General features: G+C 39.9%; 1 protein-coding gene across 2 annotated transcripts in view; it reads left to right on the top strand.

Annotated features, from left to right (window-relative positions):
• lrguk (leucine-rich repeats and guanylate kinase domain containing) overlaps positions 1–16,728 on the top strand; it is a 48,098-nt gene that overhangs the window by 14,995 nt on the left and 16,375 nt on the right. For both annotated transcript variants that reach the window (XM_034163693.1, XM_034163694.1), the window contains 6 exons: positions 1,090–1,233; positions 3,330–3,410; positions 3,524–3,717; positions 7,260–7,379; positions 10,559–10,655; positions 16,121–16,234. In XM_034163693.1, coding sequence (XP_034019584.1) covers positions 1,090–1,233; positions 3,330–3,410; positions 3,524–3,717; positions 7,260–7,379; positions 10,559–10,655; positions 16,121–16,234 — 750 coding nt within the window. The remainder of the gene's footprint in view (positions 1–1,089; positions 1,234–3,329; positions 3,411–3,523; positions 3,718–7,259; positions 7,380–10,558; positions 10,656–16,120; positions 16,235–16,728) is intronic.

Below are 16,728 nucleotides of genomic sequence, written 5' to 3'. Positions count from 1 at the left end.
ATGTCACAAGCATCTATCGACATCCCTCTTTTTCTGTTGGTTGAGGTACTTAATAATGGAGTTGGTCATTCTTCCTCCTGGGTACTTCTATAGTTATGGAATTATACCGGTAATCGAGCAGTTTTTTTAGTGGTAAGCTCAAATGTGGACAGATTTTGCTGTCATTGTAATTCCATTACCGTGTAATTACCCTCCTTTATCACAGCTATAGTCGATTCATACACAGTAGGATCTGCTGTTTCTTTAACCTCATCTATTCTTCTTATCTGCTTTTCCTCTCCAGCCTGTGTTTCTCATCATGTCTCTGTTTTTGGCTGCATTTTTAAAGCCAATTAAAAAAAACAAAAAAAACAACAACTTGGCCTCGTGTTGGAGTATCACCATATGGTCCAACAGCATGCCTTTTCTCTGTGCTTGTGTGTGTGCACACATGCATGTATCCTTTATCAGTGTTTCCTCAGCCATCAGTCTGGCTGTGTCGGCCCCTGTCTCAACATTTGGGACCGGCTGCTGTTGTGAGAGTGAGCCTGGATTTTGTTCAACACTCACAGACACCTTGTCCATCTCACGTCCATCTAATTCCGTCCCTAACCCCTCTTCCTCGCACGCCGCTGCGCTGGACAGCACGGCTTGTTTCCTCGCCTGTCACAGCTTGGACCCAGAGCTTCAAGGGACCGGTGCAGTCACCCTCCCTCTCGCTGACAGCAGCTTTGTGCCAGGCCACATGCTTAGGCCAGTAGATAACAGCTTTCCTTAACGTATTGGACTGAGAGGCAGACTAGGGGCTTCGACAGCAGAGGGTTGTCCAGTTCTGGTTCTTTAGTTGGTTAGCCTGCTGCGCGAGCACCTCACCAGCTGTTCGGCTGTCAGTCGTTGCCTGTCAGGATTTAGCAGAGAGAGGCAGGCCTGCCAATCAACTCAGCATTGGGGGGGATAGAAGGTTGAGACGCCCTGTGGAGAGACAGGAGCGCGTCCTTAATACTGATTAGTGAAACTTATCGACTCGATATGAAGCCCACCTGGTGGCTGGAAGTTCATTTCATGTTCATACACACACATGAATTTGTCCTCCTTCTCATGTGTGTCCAGAGGGGGAACCAGCTTGAGACGACGGAGGGGCTGGAGAGTCTGAACCATCTGCTGGATCTTGACCTGTCGTTGAACCGCATCACCAGCATTTCTGGCTTACAGAACCAGCAACTACTGGGCTCCATCAACTTGGAAAACAACATGGTTTGTAGAATACCATTGTTAACAAATGTCTTCAGAGGTATGGAAAGGATATGGGAATTAAAAACCTCTTGGGGTGTAGCTGCCAGTGTTTGAGGGACCACACGTCATCAGGTAGCTGAGGTGTTCCACAGCCAAGTGTGTATGATTCTCTCACTTCATTGATAAGTAAGCTGATAAAAGGTGGTTTCAACTGGTAACTGTTAGAGTTATGTTAAACCAGTCACTAAAATTAAATCACCAAGATCAGCACAACCTCAGAAACGTAGTAGGGGATGAGTGAGGGAAGCCACCAAGACCACTGTAACATGAAGTAGTGACTGTTGAAGAAGCAGGTAAAAAAATGTGTCATGTGACCTCTCCAATCAGTCAGTTGTGAAGGACCTCAACTAAAACAGTTATGCAGAGCAGGTAGCTCAGTGGGATAAGGATTTGGGCAATCAATATGTAGACCTGTGTTCGGTTCCCGGTCACACTGCCTGTCTGTGCTCTGCATTGTCTGTCCACCCAACTGTAAATGGGTACCACCTTAGCTGTGAAAGCAACCTGTACCATCCACGCTATGGAATCCAAGATATACGTCAGATGTATTTCCGCACTATATGTGGCCAGTGGTGGGCACCGCTACTCAAAATGTTAACTTTGATAACCTCTAATCCACCAACTGAAAAGTTAACTTTTAGAATGATAAACTGATAAAACATTTAGCAGAAGCTACAGCTAACTGATAACTGCTAATTTTTAGTATTGACTCCAGTACACTCTCAGCTACTGACAAGCCAGTTTTGAGTTTAAGCCCCGCTGATGCGTAGAATCAAAGCCAAAAGGCGATCACAAACGCAACACAAACAGTGAGTCAGAGCTGTTGCCTTTGTGGGCCCTGCCCACTGCTGTAAGGAAGAGTCATTTACATTCATAGCATACAGTCCACCAGACGTGGGCAAAAGGCATAAACAGAAAAGCAGGTTTGACTTATGGTTTCCTTTAAAACGCAAAACTAATGCCAGATGATGGACTATGCATTTTGTGTCAAAATGCAAAGAACAACGCCATCTACTGGATGGCAGTGTAAACAGCATCCAACTGTCTTTGGTCGCCATACGGTGCGCTCCTGTATCACACTTAAACAGAATTTTTAGTTTTGCAAATGGTGTTTTTTACAAATGGAAAAAAAAAAACATTTACAAATACAGATTTGTTTGTAAAAACTAACACACAAGTTACAGTAACGTGTGTGTTTCTTTTTTTTCTTTTTTTTTTTTTTTTACAAAAAAGGCATCTGAGTTTTAATGCTCAGACAATCAGAATTAGCGCATTACTTTAAAACTGAAAGATATTTGTGATATTGTCACTTTGTAAAAATGACAGTTAACGTTAATATCAATAAACCGTCCAGAATTAGATGGTTTTTAAATCAAACCATAAGTCAAACCTGCTTTTCTGTTTATGCCTTTAGCCCACGTCAGGGGCTTTGTAGCAGCCAGGCAGCCAGGTCCCTTCTGCTGGGGTAGGGTTGAGCTCAGCTCCTCACAGCTGCCTGACTGTTGCAAAACACAACAGAGAGCAACTAACATGTGTTTTTAGGGTTTACAAATGCTTGTACCATTAGACTTTACTTACTATGCCAGCAAAAGAAACGTTAGCAGACTAAACGTTAGCAAAACTAAATTTAGTGGGAGCTAATTGGTCCACTGATGGATATAAACTTTTTAAAACAACCAATTGCGCAGTTAGCCTTACATTAGCCCAGCTGTCCTCCTTCATTGTGGTTGTGGCTGTCCTACAAAGTGCAAACCAGTTGAGTGCAAAGTAAGGGCTCCTTCACCAAGACCCAGACCCTTCTCTCATAAAGTAGTTCTTTTTCTTCTTCTACTGCTCCTAAAGTGGTCGATATCCATCTTCATGGTGCATTACTGCCATGTTCTGCTCCAGAGTGTGGATCAGATAGCACCTTATTCAGAACTCTGTGCATGAGAAGCTTTCATTTGCAGACATTGCCATCTTTTGGTCGTAGATGATAATGCAGTGTATTTTTACTAAAAAATACAGTTTTAACTACATACAAATTAAACTGCGTGAATTTGTTTAATCTTTTACAGATAAGTGAAATTCAGGAGTTCAAAAAAGTTGATAATCTTTTCCTGTTGAGGGACCTCAATCTGCTGGGAAACCTTGTGCAGGTAATTCAGTCCAACAGTCTGAAAATATTACGTCCTTGACAGAACAGTCACTTAAGGTTGTGTTGTTTGAATTTTATCTGCTGTCCGATTGTTGTATACAATTTGACTGTTAGGAACAACCAGATTACAGGCTGTCAGTCATCTTTCTCCTTCAACACCTAACTGTGCTGGACAAAGACCAAGTTACTGCAGAAGAAAAGGTTTCATCAGTCAACAAATATCAGCCCCCTTTGGAGGTGGTGGCAGCCAGGGATCACATGACCAACCTGATGTATCAGATGATGCAGCCTCAGGTCCTCTATGAGAGGTTTGTGCAAACACAGAAGGGTGACGAAAGAAACAGCCCAATATGTGGCTCCATTTTTCTAAAGGATATTCTCTGTTAGTGTTGTCATGATGGTGGTGGAGAGCGCTGTTGCCCATGCTGTCCCAAAATCTTCGAAGGGTGTTCTGTTGAGTTGGGATGGTCACAGCACATCATTCACAAAAACAGCTAATGTATTTATTTATAATGTATAATGTAAATACATTATAATGCATTTATAATGTATGTTAAAGCCTTTTTAAATACTATGGACCTGCTTTTCTAAAGGTTTATGTGTGTGTAAAACATCTGCAAACACCAATGCACTCCCATATACACATGCATGCCAAGTTACAATGTTCAACAAGTATTGTTTGTGTGAAATGTGAACAGATTTTACCTAACCAGTAAACAATGGACATTGTGCTGCAGTGCACCATGGGAGTTTGAGGTTTTGGGGTTTTATGTGTTGTTATTGTGGTTCATGTTAGTTTAACAGTGTTGTTAGTCTTATTGATTTAGGTGTTTTTGTAGTTCAGTCGGTTTAGTTAGTTTAGTTAAGTCTCTTATTGCCCTTACCATGAGTGAAATGTGAATTGTGTTTGATGTGTTCTGCCACCGTCTCTGTTCATGTCTAAAAATAGAAGCACCTGCTTGCAGCAGAATGCGGAAAAGACAAGTACCTCTCCGTGCTTGCGTGCGTTCAATCACATACTAACAGAACACAGCTAATATTTGCCGTTTGGTATGCTTATGTATTTTGGGTAAAGGATGAACGCTGCCAAAACAAAACATTGATAGGACTAATATTTTTGGAGAAACTACAGATATTACCTAACGTTGCTAATTACATTCTGGACGAACATGCCATTCCAACATACTGCGGTCAATCATCTTTATATGAGAAGTGTGAGTATGTGCGTGATTTTATCTAGTAAGTACAAAATATAATTGTAAATACGTTAAAAATACATAGATGACACAAGAAAGTGAAAATACTTATTTCTATTGTAGTCCATTTACAAATCAAATGACAAAAGAGAAGTAAAAATAAAATAGTAATAATAATAATAGTGTGTATATGATAGCAAGAACCTAAGCAATTTATAAATACATTAACACAGTAAATTAACATTAAAAATGATGTAATTAACAGGAAAAAAGGGTTGATTTTGTTGTGGCTGGCGTGCCTGGCTGGCTTTTGTGTGTCTTTTGTTTCTGTCTTTTGGTTTTCCTCCCAGGTGGTGCGCATTTGGGACTGAGTGGCTGTGTAGCTGAGTTTATCAGGACCTCACCCTGATCACCTGAGGCTGATCACCTGCGGCTCGTCAGGACTCACAGCTGTGGTGCATCTACATGGATTGGAACATGGTGGCATTTAAGACTGGAGTACACAGTGTGTATTTGCCAGAGACTCGACCTTGTGACCAGACGGGTGAGATCGTCGTCTCGAGAGCCATCTCATCATCAGTGGATGCAGAGAACGTCCAGGTTTGATGCATGGTCTGTGAAAGAGGAGGGGGTGCGGTCTCATGCTCATCAGCACACTTCCTGAGGTACGTTAGATTTTGTGACTAACATTTATACAGTCAGTAAATGTGGTGTCCCTCACACCTTATTATATTGAGCTGTATGTAGTCGTTTAATCAGCTTCCACTGCAGTGGAGTTTTGTGAACAGGGTGTTCTATGCCTGCAGGGTGGGAAGCTGATTAGTAATTAAGCCAGGAAGTGTTTGCTGTTTGTACACCTTTGAGCGGTCCCTCTGTGTGTAGAGTGTGGACTCACATGATGATTTCTTCTTTCACAGACTCGGTTTGTCGCGGCCACCTGGGGGGTGTCGGCGGAGTCCTTGGGTCCGAACTGGTTCTGGCTCCGAACCGTTTTGTGCTGCTGGGAGCACACCGCAAATCTGCCACGCCAGACCGCGCACTCTTTTGTTTATCACATCACTGTTATGTTTATTAAACTCTGTTATCCTTTGTACCATGCTCTGCTTATTACATACTGGGTCCTTCAAACGCTGGTCGGTTCTCCGGGCTGCGTCCGACACATAACAGATTTCTTCGAAAAACTGTTGAGGTTCAAGGTTCTAAAAATATTCTGGACTTACACGCCATTCCAACTCATTATAGAAACTTTGCACAATTTTATTACCAGCTTTGAAAGATGTCAGCTACCTATTTTATAAACACTGCCCAGTCTAGAGCCTGTGGATCCGTGCTAGTATACAGTATCTGTATAATACAGTAAAATCAACGTGTCAAATCGAAGCAGATTAAAATATGAAAAACAGGAACAAGTTTCCATGGAATTCTCAAGTGCCCTTAAAATAAGTTTGAAATCCCCAATTGCAGTCACATTTAGCACATTTGCCTTCATGTGAATATGTAATTTGGGGATATTCTACCCAAGAGCGTTTGCACATGCAACATTTATCAAGGACAAAATGAAATTCAGTGGGTGCTGATGGTGGCTATTTTGCGCCTTTGAAAGCTAGTCATTAACTGATTGTGATTGATAGCCTGCTATTTCAGCACAGAGGCTGTACAGAATTTAAAAAGAAAAACATTCATTGTAAACCTTTTGGATATTTAACTTTATTTTGTGCTTGTTTTTTGAATAATAAATGTTTGCATGTGTTACAGGTCGACCAACAACAGCTGCATATATCAGAGTCTGTGTGGGACATCCCAGCTGTGCGCTGAGCACACACAGCGGTTCATCGTGCTCATGCGCTGGCTTTTATAACAAATAAATAAACATATAAAAGTAGTCTCCTGTTTGGGACATTTGGTTCTTGTTTTGTGTGTGGTGTTTTGGCAGGCTGGTGGGTGGCTGCATTGCATTCTGTGGGTGGATCGCACAGGGAACTGTGTGCACGGTTCTCTGTGTACACGGTTGTCTGTGCGCTTTATGTTCATGTAATAAATCAATCAAATAAATGCCCAAATTTACACTTCCATTAGGGCTCTCACTCCAGGTGCTACTCGAGTTTAATCCCTCTTGGAATCAAATGTCTTTTTTCGTTTCTTAACACTTGATCTCATGGACTGGTACCACGTTTCACTGCATCCATGAAACCACAGAGTCGCCTTGGGTTTGAATGGCAACCACCCAGGCAGACAGCCTGCTCCATCCAAAGATACTGTATCTAAACTAACGATCTCTGTGCTGCTGCCAGGTCAATCTTGGGGTGTCCTCTTGGCCTTTTCCAGTCATTGAGGTCCTCAGCACTCTGGCTGGATCCATGTAGGTTTGTTTACGTCCCTGTGGCAACAGGGAATCCCAAACAAAAAGTCTCCTTTTGTTGTCAGACAAAAGGGGGATAGTGTTCTGCCTTCACCACTTGGGTTCAAGCCCCTCAAACAATGAAAGGACTAAAAACGACAAACAAAATCTGGAAGATTGTAAAGTCCTGTTATTTCATCATAATGTAATGTTGGGAATTGGGCTGAAAGTGCCAAAAACCAAATGTGGTTATTCGTCTTAATCATACACAATCCTGTTTGTTTAATCAGTACTGTGTGTCTGTGTGTCCAAGCAGCACTCTGCCTGATGCCGACTTCCCTTATGCAATGCTGGTGCTGGCTGGTCCTCAAGGATGTGGGAAGAGAGAGCTCACGTACAAACTGTGTGAGGAGTTCAGTGAACATTTTTCTTCTGGGTCAGTGGGACATTTTCTGTGGGTTTATCACTGACATGTCTGAGCATATGTAGCTAAGCAACAGAAGTGAACTGATTAAGAGATGGATGGATGGATGAAGAGTGAAGTGTCTTCAAGGAGCTAAACAAGTCCAGTGTCCTGACAAAACCAGTGGTGGGCACAGCTAATCAGAAAGTTAGCTTGGATAACCATTAATCCGAGAACTGAAAAGTTATCTTTTATGGCGCTAAACTGATAAACTGCTAAAATTTTTATCTTTATTACAGATAACCGATAACTTTTAGTATTGATTCGGACTCGGCCACATCAGATTACACTGTCGGCTTCTGATAAACCAGTTTCACTTTCACTTTTCGGTGCTGGGTAAATTCAAGGATAAAAAACACATAAGAATGCATGAAAAATGAATGAATAAAAAAATAAAACCCCAAACACTGTCATCATCTTAGAAGTCACAGTTTATCTCGGTATTAGATGCACCATCATTTACGAAGTAAAAAGCTGCTGCTTTTTTCACACACTTTGAATTCTGCGGCTTAAACAACCGAAATATGTCCATTAATGCATTGATTGGCAGAGTAAAATGCACGTAGTAAATATAAATTCTTACCTGTTAGTTTCAGTGGGATTCATCTGAATAAATAATCCACATAGTGTTGTTTTTTTAATGCAAAACAGTGCCTAAATGTGAAGAAAAGTCCCTCTGTACACAGCTGCGCCGTGAGAGCTCCTCTCCCCCACCGAGTCTTGGTGATTAAATTACTGCCACAAAGAAATAAAATAAAATAATGTTAAAATTAGTCTGTTTTGTTTTTGTGTCGAGTGGACTCACTCACTGGAACTTCCAAAGTGAACCTGAATTACACTACCCACAATGCTCCCTGTGTCAACCGGCCAATCGACATTTTGCACTTAATGATGATGATCATCAGCAAATGACAGGCAGCCAGTCTGCTTCATACACACAACAGACAGACTAAAATGTTTGATTTTAGGGTTTACAAATCTTTTTGACCGTTAAACTTTGCTCACTTTACCAGCCAAAAAAAATGTTATCAGACTGAAAGTTATCGGAACTATATTTATTGGAAGATAATTGGTCCAATGATGGTTTTAAAACTTATCTGGAAAGCTCATCCGCTAGCAAAACATTAGCTTTGATAATTATCTGTTATCGGATTCGCTGAACTGTGCCCACCACTGGACAAAAACTACTTTGACATCATTAGAAGGATTGAGAAAATAACCACCCAAACAGATTTTCAGTGGGTCACTATGGAATTGGAAGCATCAGATAGAAACGTGACATTTTAACCATTTTGAGAGAGCGCAAAAGTTCACACACACACAAAAAGAAACACAGTCCTGGCTTTTGTCCTGGTAATTAGCTAAACCTTTGTTAGGCTTTTTTATATTGATTTTAAAATTGTGGCTACCTGCTTGATCGACACCCTTTCAAGCTATCGAGATGGAGTTGAAATGTGACACATTCATGTCACATTTCTTTCTGGTGCCTCTAATTTCTTCCTCTATTCTGTAGTTGGAATCCTGAAGTTCTGTTGAAGCTTTCAAACAAAGTTTTGCCCATTCATGGTTGTTAATTTAGGCTTCCTTCCTCATTGTGTTGTGTGTGTGTGTGGTCCTGATCTTACATTGATCTATAATCGATTGCACAGTTGCTCGTAGTCGCACAGATCTTTTGGACATGGCAGTGAAGGATGAATCTGACTCGTGGAGATCAAAAATGGACTCCAGGTCTCTTGGCTTACTAGTTTAGATTCCCCCCGAGGTAAATTCATTTGATTGGACATGATTTGGAAAGACACACACCTGTCTACATATAAGGTCCCGCAGTTGACAGTGCTTGTCAGAGCACAAACCACCATGAAGTTAATGGAATTGTCTGTAGACCTCCAACACAGGATTGTCCCGAGGCACAAATCTTGGGAAGGGTACAGAAACATTTCTGCTGCTTTGAAGGTCCCAGTGAGCACAGTGGCCTCCATCATCCGTAAATAGAAGATGTTCAGGTCCACCAGGACTCTTCCCAGAGCTGGCTGCCCATCTAAACTGGGCAATCAGGGGAGAAGGGCCTTAGTTAGGGAGGTGACCAAGAACCGCATGGTCACACTGTCAGAGCTGCAGCATGCTTCTGTGGAGAGAGGAGAACCTTCCAGAAGGATGACCATCTCTGCAGCAATTTATCAATCAGGCCTGTATGATTGAGTGGTCAGACGGAAGCCACTCCTTAGTAAAAGGTACATGGCAGCCCACCTGGAGTTTGCCAAAAGACACCTGAAGGACACTAACCAGGAGAAACAAAATTCTCTGGTCTGATAAGACAAAGATTGAACTTGAAACCAGGCACCATCCCTACAGTGAAGCATGGTGGTGCAACATCATATTGTGGGGATGTTTTTCAGCAGCAGGAACTGGGAGACTAGTCAGGAATGAGGGAAATATGAATGCAGCAATGTACAGAGACATCATGGATGAAAACCTTCTCCAGAGTGCTCTTGACTTCAGACTGGGGCGACAGTTCATCTTTCAGCAGGACAATGACCCTAAACACTCAGCCAAGATATCAAAGGAGTGGCTTCAGGACAACACTGTGAATGTCCTTGAGTGGCCCAGCCAGAGCCCAGACATGGATCTGATTGAACATCTCTGGAGAGATCTGAAAATGGCTCCCCATCCAACCTGATGGAGCTTGAGAGGTGCTGCAAAAAAGGAATGGACAAAACTACCCAAAGATAGGTGCACCAAGCTTATGGTATCATATTCAAGAGGATTTGAGGTTGAAATTGCTGCCAAAGGTGCATCAACAAAGTATTGAGCAAAGGCTGTGAATACTTATGTACACGTGATTTCTTAGTTTTTTTATTTGTAATTTGCAAAAATAAAACAAAACAAACAAAATGTTTTTCATGTTGTCATTATGGGGTGCTGTGAGTAAAATTTTGAGGGGAAAAAATGAATTTACTTCATTTTGGAATAAGGCTGTAACATAAAATGTGGGAAAAGTGAAGCGCTGTGAATCCTTTACAGATGCACCGTAGGACATTCCTGTGTTCTTTTGTCCTTGGTTAGGTCTTGTAAATTCTGTGGCACATGTAGTACATGCTGCATGAAGTATCCTACTCGAGTACTCATTTCTGTACTTTTTTTTGTTACTCCAGTGTCTGTCACACCACAAGGGGGCCGTACTTTGGAGAGGAGGATGGACATGATTACCACTATGTCACAGAGGAAGATTTCCAGAACATGATTCTCATGGTACGCTGTTTTGTGTTTGTGCGTCACAGAGCCTGGGAGAGGCTCTAAGAGGAGAAATGGATCACAATTTACTGTGTGGAGCACATAAGATTATTTCGAGTGCACCATGTCATAAATCATGAAAACAGATTAATGCTTAACTAAAAGTTCATCACATTTTCACAAGGTTAGTCAAAATCCTATTAAAGTGTGCTTGATTCATGCTCCCCCTTCAGCGAGTTTCACGTTATGGTCATAATGAGTTGAGCGGCTGAGAGCATCAGCTTGACTCCGACTGATTGATTTTTAGTTTAACAGGCTCATATTTTGTTGAATAAAGATACATTTAGTATTTGTATTTTTTAAATAGAATGTAATGATAATTTTAATTAAATTTCACTTCATCTTGAGTTATCACTGCTTGTCTTACAGCATTTTCCACACGGGGATGATAAATACTCTGAGACGTCTCACAAGGATACTGAGAATTAATGGGCTGTACTTTCACAAATATGCAGACATTGATCAAAAATCTCTTCATCACCAATACAATCCCCCAAAACGCACTTCTTTGCTTAAATGTTGCTGCTACCGGGCTCTGTATAGAGTACACTTTTGTTTTTCTGTTTTAACAGTCTCCAAAATTACACTTTCTCTGGCCACGACTTTTTTTTATTTGGAATATCTTGATGTAGGAAGAATATTGATACTGTTATGACCCAATCTCGTACTGAGTAAACTGTAAATGGACTTCTTAAATGATCCATTGGTACAATTAAGTGCACATTAAGCCATATTATTCAGGCTGATTACCTGCTCCAGGGCAGGTTTGATTCAGAGACTGAAATGAAAACTTCATCTTCACCAACAAAGCTATCACCTCACACCTATCCCGGGTTCCCGAGAACTGTTACGGCACAAATAAAGCTGCCAATATACTGATCAATGCTGGTATACTGGCTACTGCTTTTCCTCTCCTTCCCGTCCTCTGTATTCCTGTTACTTCCTGATGATGATGCAGCACAAAAGTGCCTCTCCCCTAAACTACTACTACTACAAAAGTAAAACAATACTACTACTACTACTACTACTTTTAATAATACTTTTAATAATAATACTAAGGTGCTCAGTAGTGTAGCAGATATAAGTTAAACAATATTTAATTTAGGGCTGAAATTTCATTAAATACCTCGACAGGGGCACCATCCTGTTGGAAGAGCAGGAAAATATTAATATTAATTAGTCTTAAATCTGGATGTCATAAGTTCTGAATACGATTGGTTAAACATCTGCCTTCAACTGGACACAAGACAAACAACTGGTGTAATATTTACACATTTATTAACGTATTTACAGGTGACAAATACACATGACTGAAAATTTGAGAATATGGATAATGAGATATAAATTAAACAATATTTAATTAAATCTGAAATGTCATTAAATACCTCAACAGGGGCACCATCCTGCTGGAAGAGCAGGAAAATATTAATATTAATTAGTCTTAAATCTAGTTGTCATAAATTCTGAATATGATTGATTAAACATCTGCCTTCAGCTGGACAAAAGTCAAACAACTGGTGTAATATTTACACATTTATTAACATATTTACAGGTGACAAATACACGACTGAGAATTTGAGAATATGGATAATGACATAGAAAATAAACAATATTTAATTAAATCTGAAATTTCATTAAATACCTCGACAGGGTCACCATCCTGCTGGAAGAGCAGGAAAATATTAATATTAATTAGTCTTAAATCTGGATGTCATAAATTCTGAATACGATTGATTAAACATCTGCCTCCAACTGGACAAAAGACAAACTCATGTAATATTTACACATTTATTAACATATTTACAGGTGACAAATACACGTGACTGAGAATTTGAGAATATGCATAATGGGATATAAGTTAAACAATATTTAATTAAATCTAAAATTTAATAAAATACCTCAACAGAGGCACCATCCTGCTGGAAGCACAGGACAACATTAATATTAATCAGTCAAATCTGGACGTCATAAGTTCTAAATATGATTGATTAAACATCTGGCTTCAACTGGACACAAACAAACAAGACAAACAACTGGTGTAATATTTACACATTTATTAACACACATGACTGAGAACTGGAGAATATGGATAATGATTCATAGTTTTATTACAGAGGTGATATGAGACTTAAGGCTGGAAAAGCAAAGAAAAAAGGAATGAATGGGCTAAATACAGATAGAAATTAATAAGAATAAAATTGATTGGAATTTAGCTGTGAATTTTGGGTTCAGAAAGTGATTATAATGCCATTTTGCACAAGTGGCAGTAAAGACCATCAGAACACTTAATGCATCACTTATCTGGGCCCTTTGGAACGGGTGAAGTGGAGAGGTTCTATCCGGTCTGGTTGTTTCCTGGTCGCCCGTTTGCTGGTCTCCTTTAACGGCAAGTACTGGAATAACCCAGTGGGTTTCCCAGATGACTATAGGCATGGGTACTTCTTGTTTTCCCACCAGGACCAAACATGGAAGTTTCGTGGCTCTGCTGAAATTAGAAACCCTGTTTGCTGTCAGATGGTTGCTCCAGCAATTTCTCAAACTTGTAGAAGATCAGTTTAAAGTCTTTGTAAAAATTTAACAAGGCTGATGATTTGGCAAAAACATTGCAAAAGAAAAATTTAACTTTTGGCATTGAGTGAGGAGAAATTTAGAAGCTCGCAAATTCACTCTTAATTTGGAAAACTCAGCTGGGAAGCTGTCTTCAAAGTTCAGATGACTTGAATCATTCCTTAAAAGTTATTTGAGGAAAAAAAAAAAGATTAGCGTTGCCTTCAGAGACTTCATAAAAAGAGTATTTGGAACAAAAAAACACAGGTATACAACAAAGAAAGGGAACAAAAAGCCATGGGCTAAAAGAAAAGGTGGAGGTTCGAGAGAGCGAGAGTTAAGAGAGGAAAGCATAAGAGCCCATTTTTTGTTTCCGGGTTCTTTTAAAGAGTGTGTGTTACACGTGTCCACTTGGCATCAGGTTGCTCTCACCAGGAAAGCATTTGAAGACAGAATACAGCAGATAAAACATATGACATGATATTGTACTTTGTCTTTTTTAACTAACATATCTGAATGAAAGTCATGTTCCAAACACATCCTCGAAGAACAGAAAGTGGTTAAATATTGTTTACACCATGAAGCATTTGATATTCGTCAAAAGTAAATGGACGTGAAAGTTGACGCAATAACATTATGTAAAAGGAAGAAACTCATCACATGAAAAGCTAAATGTCAAGTAACAACTGGAATATAATTCTTGGGACACGTAATTAATAAAGAAGATTTAGGGTTAGGGTTATCACCGGTTATACAGCTTCATGATGAAGTGGTATAGAGGAGGATTTTCTTATCAAGAATACCTGAAAGTTCAAATACAATTTGTCAGAAGGTACATCTGAGATGCAAGCCTATATTTGATGTTTTGGTGAAAGAAAGCCCTTCGTTGCTCCACTTTATTATGAAGCTGTATAACTGGTTATACAAAATACAAAACATGCCCTATGCACAATTTCTCCAATCACATCCACAGAAGCCTGTAACTTCTTCTGGGTTGTCTGAGTGTCTTGGTGGCTTTCCTCACTCTTCTCCTTGCACAGTCACTCAGATTTTGAGAACTATCTACTCCACACAGATTTACCATAGAGTGCCATACTTGTTTGTTTTTCTTCATAACTAAAGTAAATACAGTCCAAGACATAATCAGTGATTTGGAAATGTTCATGTATCCATCCCCTGACTTGTCTGAAGAAAACTGGCAATAAAACTGATTATTTACAGGTATTATACCAAAGGGTCCCATTACTTATGCAACCCATCATCTTGGCTTTTATATTTCTAATTAATTTATATCAAGATGTAGAGATTCACTTTCAATTTGAGTTTAAGGAAGATAATTATAGAATTTTTTTTTTTTTTTTTTTTTGTATTTTTTTGTATTTTAAATGGCATAAACAAATTAAAATGTATGAAGGACCAAGCATTCCAATACTTTTGTAAGGTACTATAAAATAGAGGTGGGTGATACCGGGAATTTTGGTATTGAACCGATACCAAGTAAATACAAGCCCAGTATTGCCAATATCAATACCAATACCAATACTTTTTCATATTTAAGCTTCATAGATCCAAAGACCTAGGATAGAATTTCACCAAACATTGCACGTGACAACAAAATACTTTATTATCACAATCAACATTTTTGTTTAAAAAATATCACTCAACACAAGTTAAAACAAAATCTCCTGAGGTAGAGGGCTGACAAGCCACAGTACAAGGGTGCGCTGCTCCGTGTTGTGTGACACAGCCCAGCGCTACTCTTACAGACAGAGAGAAGACTTTGATGAATCTGCATGCGCAGCAGTCAGTGCGTGCGGGACAGATCGATCTTTTTACACGAGGATCATTCAATATCAATACCAGTGTTGGTATCGATATTATCAATATTAGGATTGATCTGCCCACCTCTACTATAAAATCTCTCTCCCCTTAACTACTACCCCTACTACTACTATGCCACTGTGACTGTTGCGAAAATGAAGAGGTAAAAATTTCAATGGAAAAGCAGAAAAGTGCCTTTCCCCTTAATTAAATACTACTACTAACAATGTTGTTGTCCATTTGGCCGCTCCCATTTTGTTTGGGGTCGCCACAGCGGATACACCCATATCCGCATTGGTATTTGGCACAAGTTACTAACAATAATAATAATAACAATAATAATAATAATAATAATGAAACTGCTACGACGAAAGTGCTCAATAGCCTGTGTCACTTCCCATATATCAAAGTGCATGTATACCAAGGTTGGCTCAATATTGTGATGCCATTTGGACAGGAGAGGGATACACACACACATACACACACTTGTCTATTAGCATATGTATTTTGAATAAAATCTCATTAAAGCCAAACATAGCAGTTAACACCCACTGCTAACGGCGTCTGCTAGTGCCTGGACCCGGGACGCTAGTTCTCACTCAACATGATCATGATACATGAACACGATAATAACAACTGTATGCCTTAAAACAGCTTTAACAGAAGAGTTGTATAAAAATTCATCCCCCTAACCCCAAATGATTACATTTAGTCTTTTATGGCTCTCACGATCACTACTGCGTGTCACCACGTTGGCAGCTCAAATCAAACTGTTTGTGAAGTAGATACACAAAAAGCTACGGCATCATGTGCGAACAGATCCATTGTGATCGGATCACCAGGTCAAAAGTTCACTTTGCAGGTGGGCAAATGACTTAAGGCTCTAAGTCGAGACAGAACATGTCAGTGTGCTCAGCTTATGTATCACATGTACCTTTAGAAGTAAATACACATTACAAATGCAATGAATGTCATTATAGGAAAGTGATCTGTAGAAACAGTTCACTGAAATGTTCCCTTTCCTTTTTTCTCATGACTCATAATTGTCCTCTAAGGGTAAGTTTGTCCAGACGATGCAGTACGGAGGTCACAGCTATGGGCTGAGCAGAGACACAATCGAAGATGCCGCCAGAGAAGGTCTGGCCTGCTGTGTGCATATGGAGCTTGAGGTGTGTGTGTGTGTGTGTGTGTGGTGAACATGTGTCGACACATCAGGCAGGTTCATACAGTGTGTCATTAATAAATCCAGGAGAATAAATGAAACAGTGGCAAGACAGAAAGTAGCCACTCAGACCTAGAAACTACACAACTTCATCTGCTAGAATAGTGGTTCTCAATCTTTTTACACTAAGTACTACCTTAGAAAATATTTAGCTTTCCAAGTACCACCGTCACAACTGGAATTAAAATAATTCAGTTTAGCTCTATTTATATATATAAAATATATAAAAGTTACCCCAAGGCACTTCACAAAGCAAGTACATTAGCAACAGTGGTGTGGAAAAAACCCCTGGCAGAATTAAAGTGTACGATGAAACTAGGCTACCCCACTTACAACACAACAGCTCAAAATAGCAGAAAGCATATGGACTATGATGATTTAGATCTGTTTAAACTGAAGTTGACTGCTTAAACTGTTTTTGCATTCGTCGTGGACCGCCTG

The sequence above is a fragment of the Thalassophryne amazonica genome, chromosome 22, assembly GCF_902500255.1.
Source record: "Thalassophryne amazonica chromosome 22, fThaAma1.1, whole genome shotgun sequence".
Taxonomy (NCBI): Eukaryota; Metazoa; Chordata; class Actinopteri; order Batrachoidiformes; family Batrachoididae; genus Thalassophryne; species Thalassophryne amazonica.
This window is presented reverse-complemented; position numbering and strand designations above follow the sequence as displayed.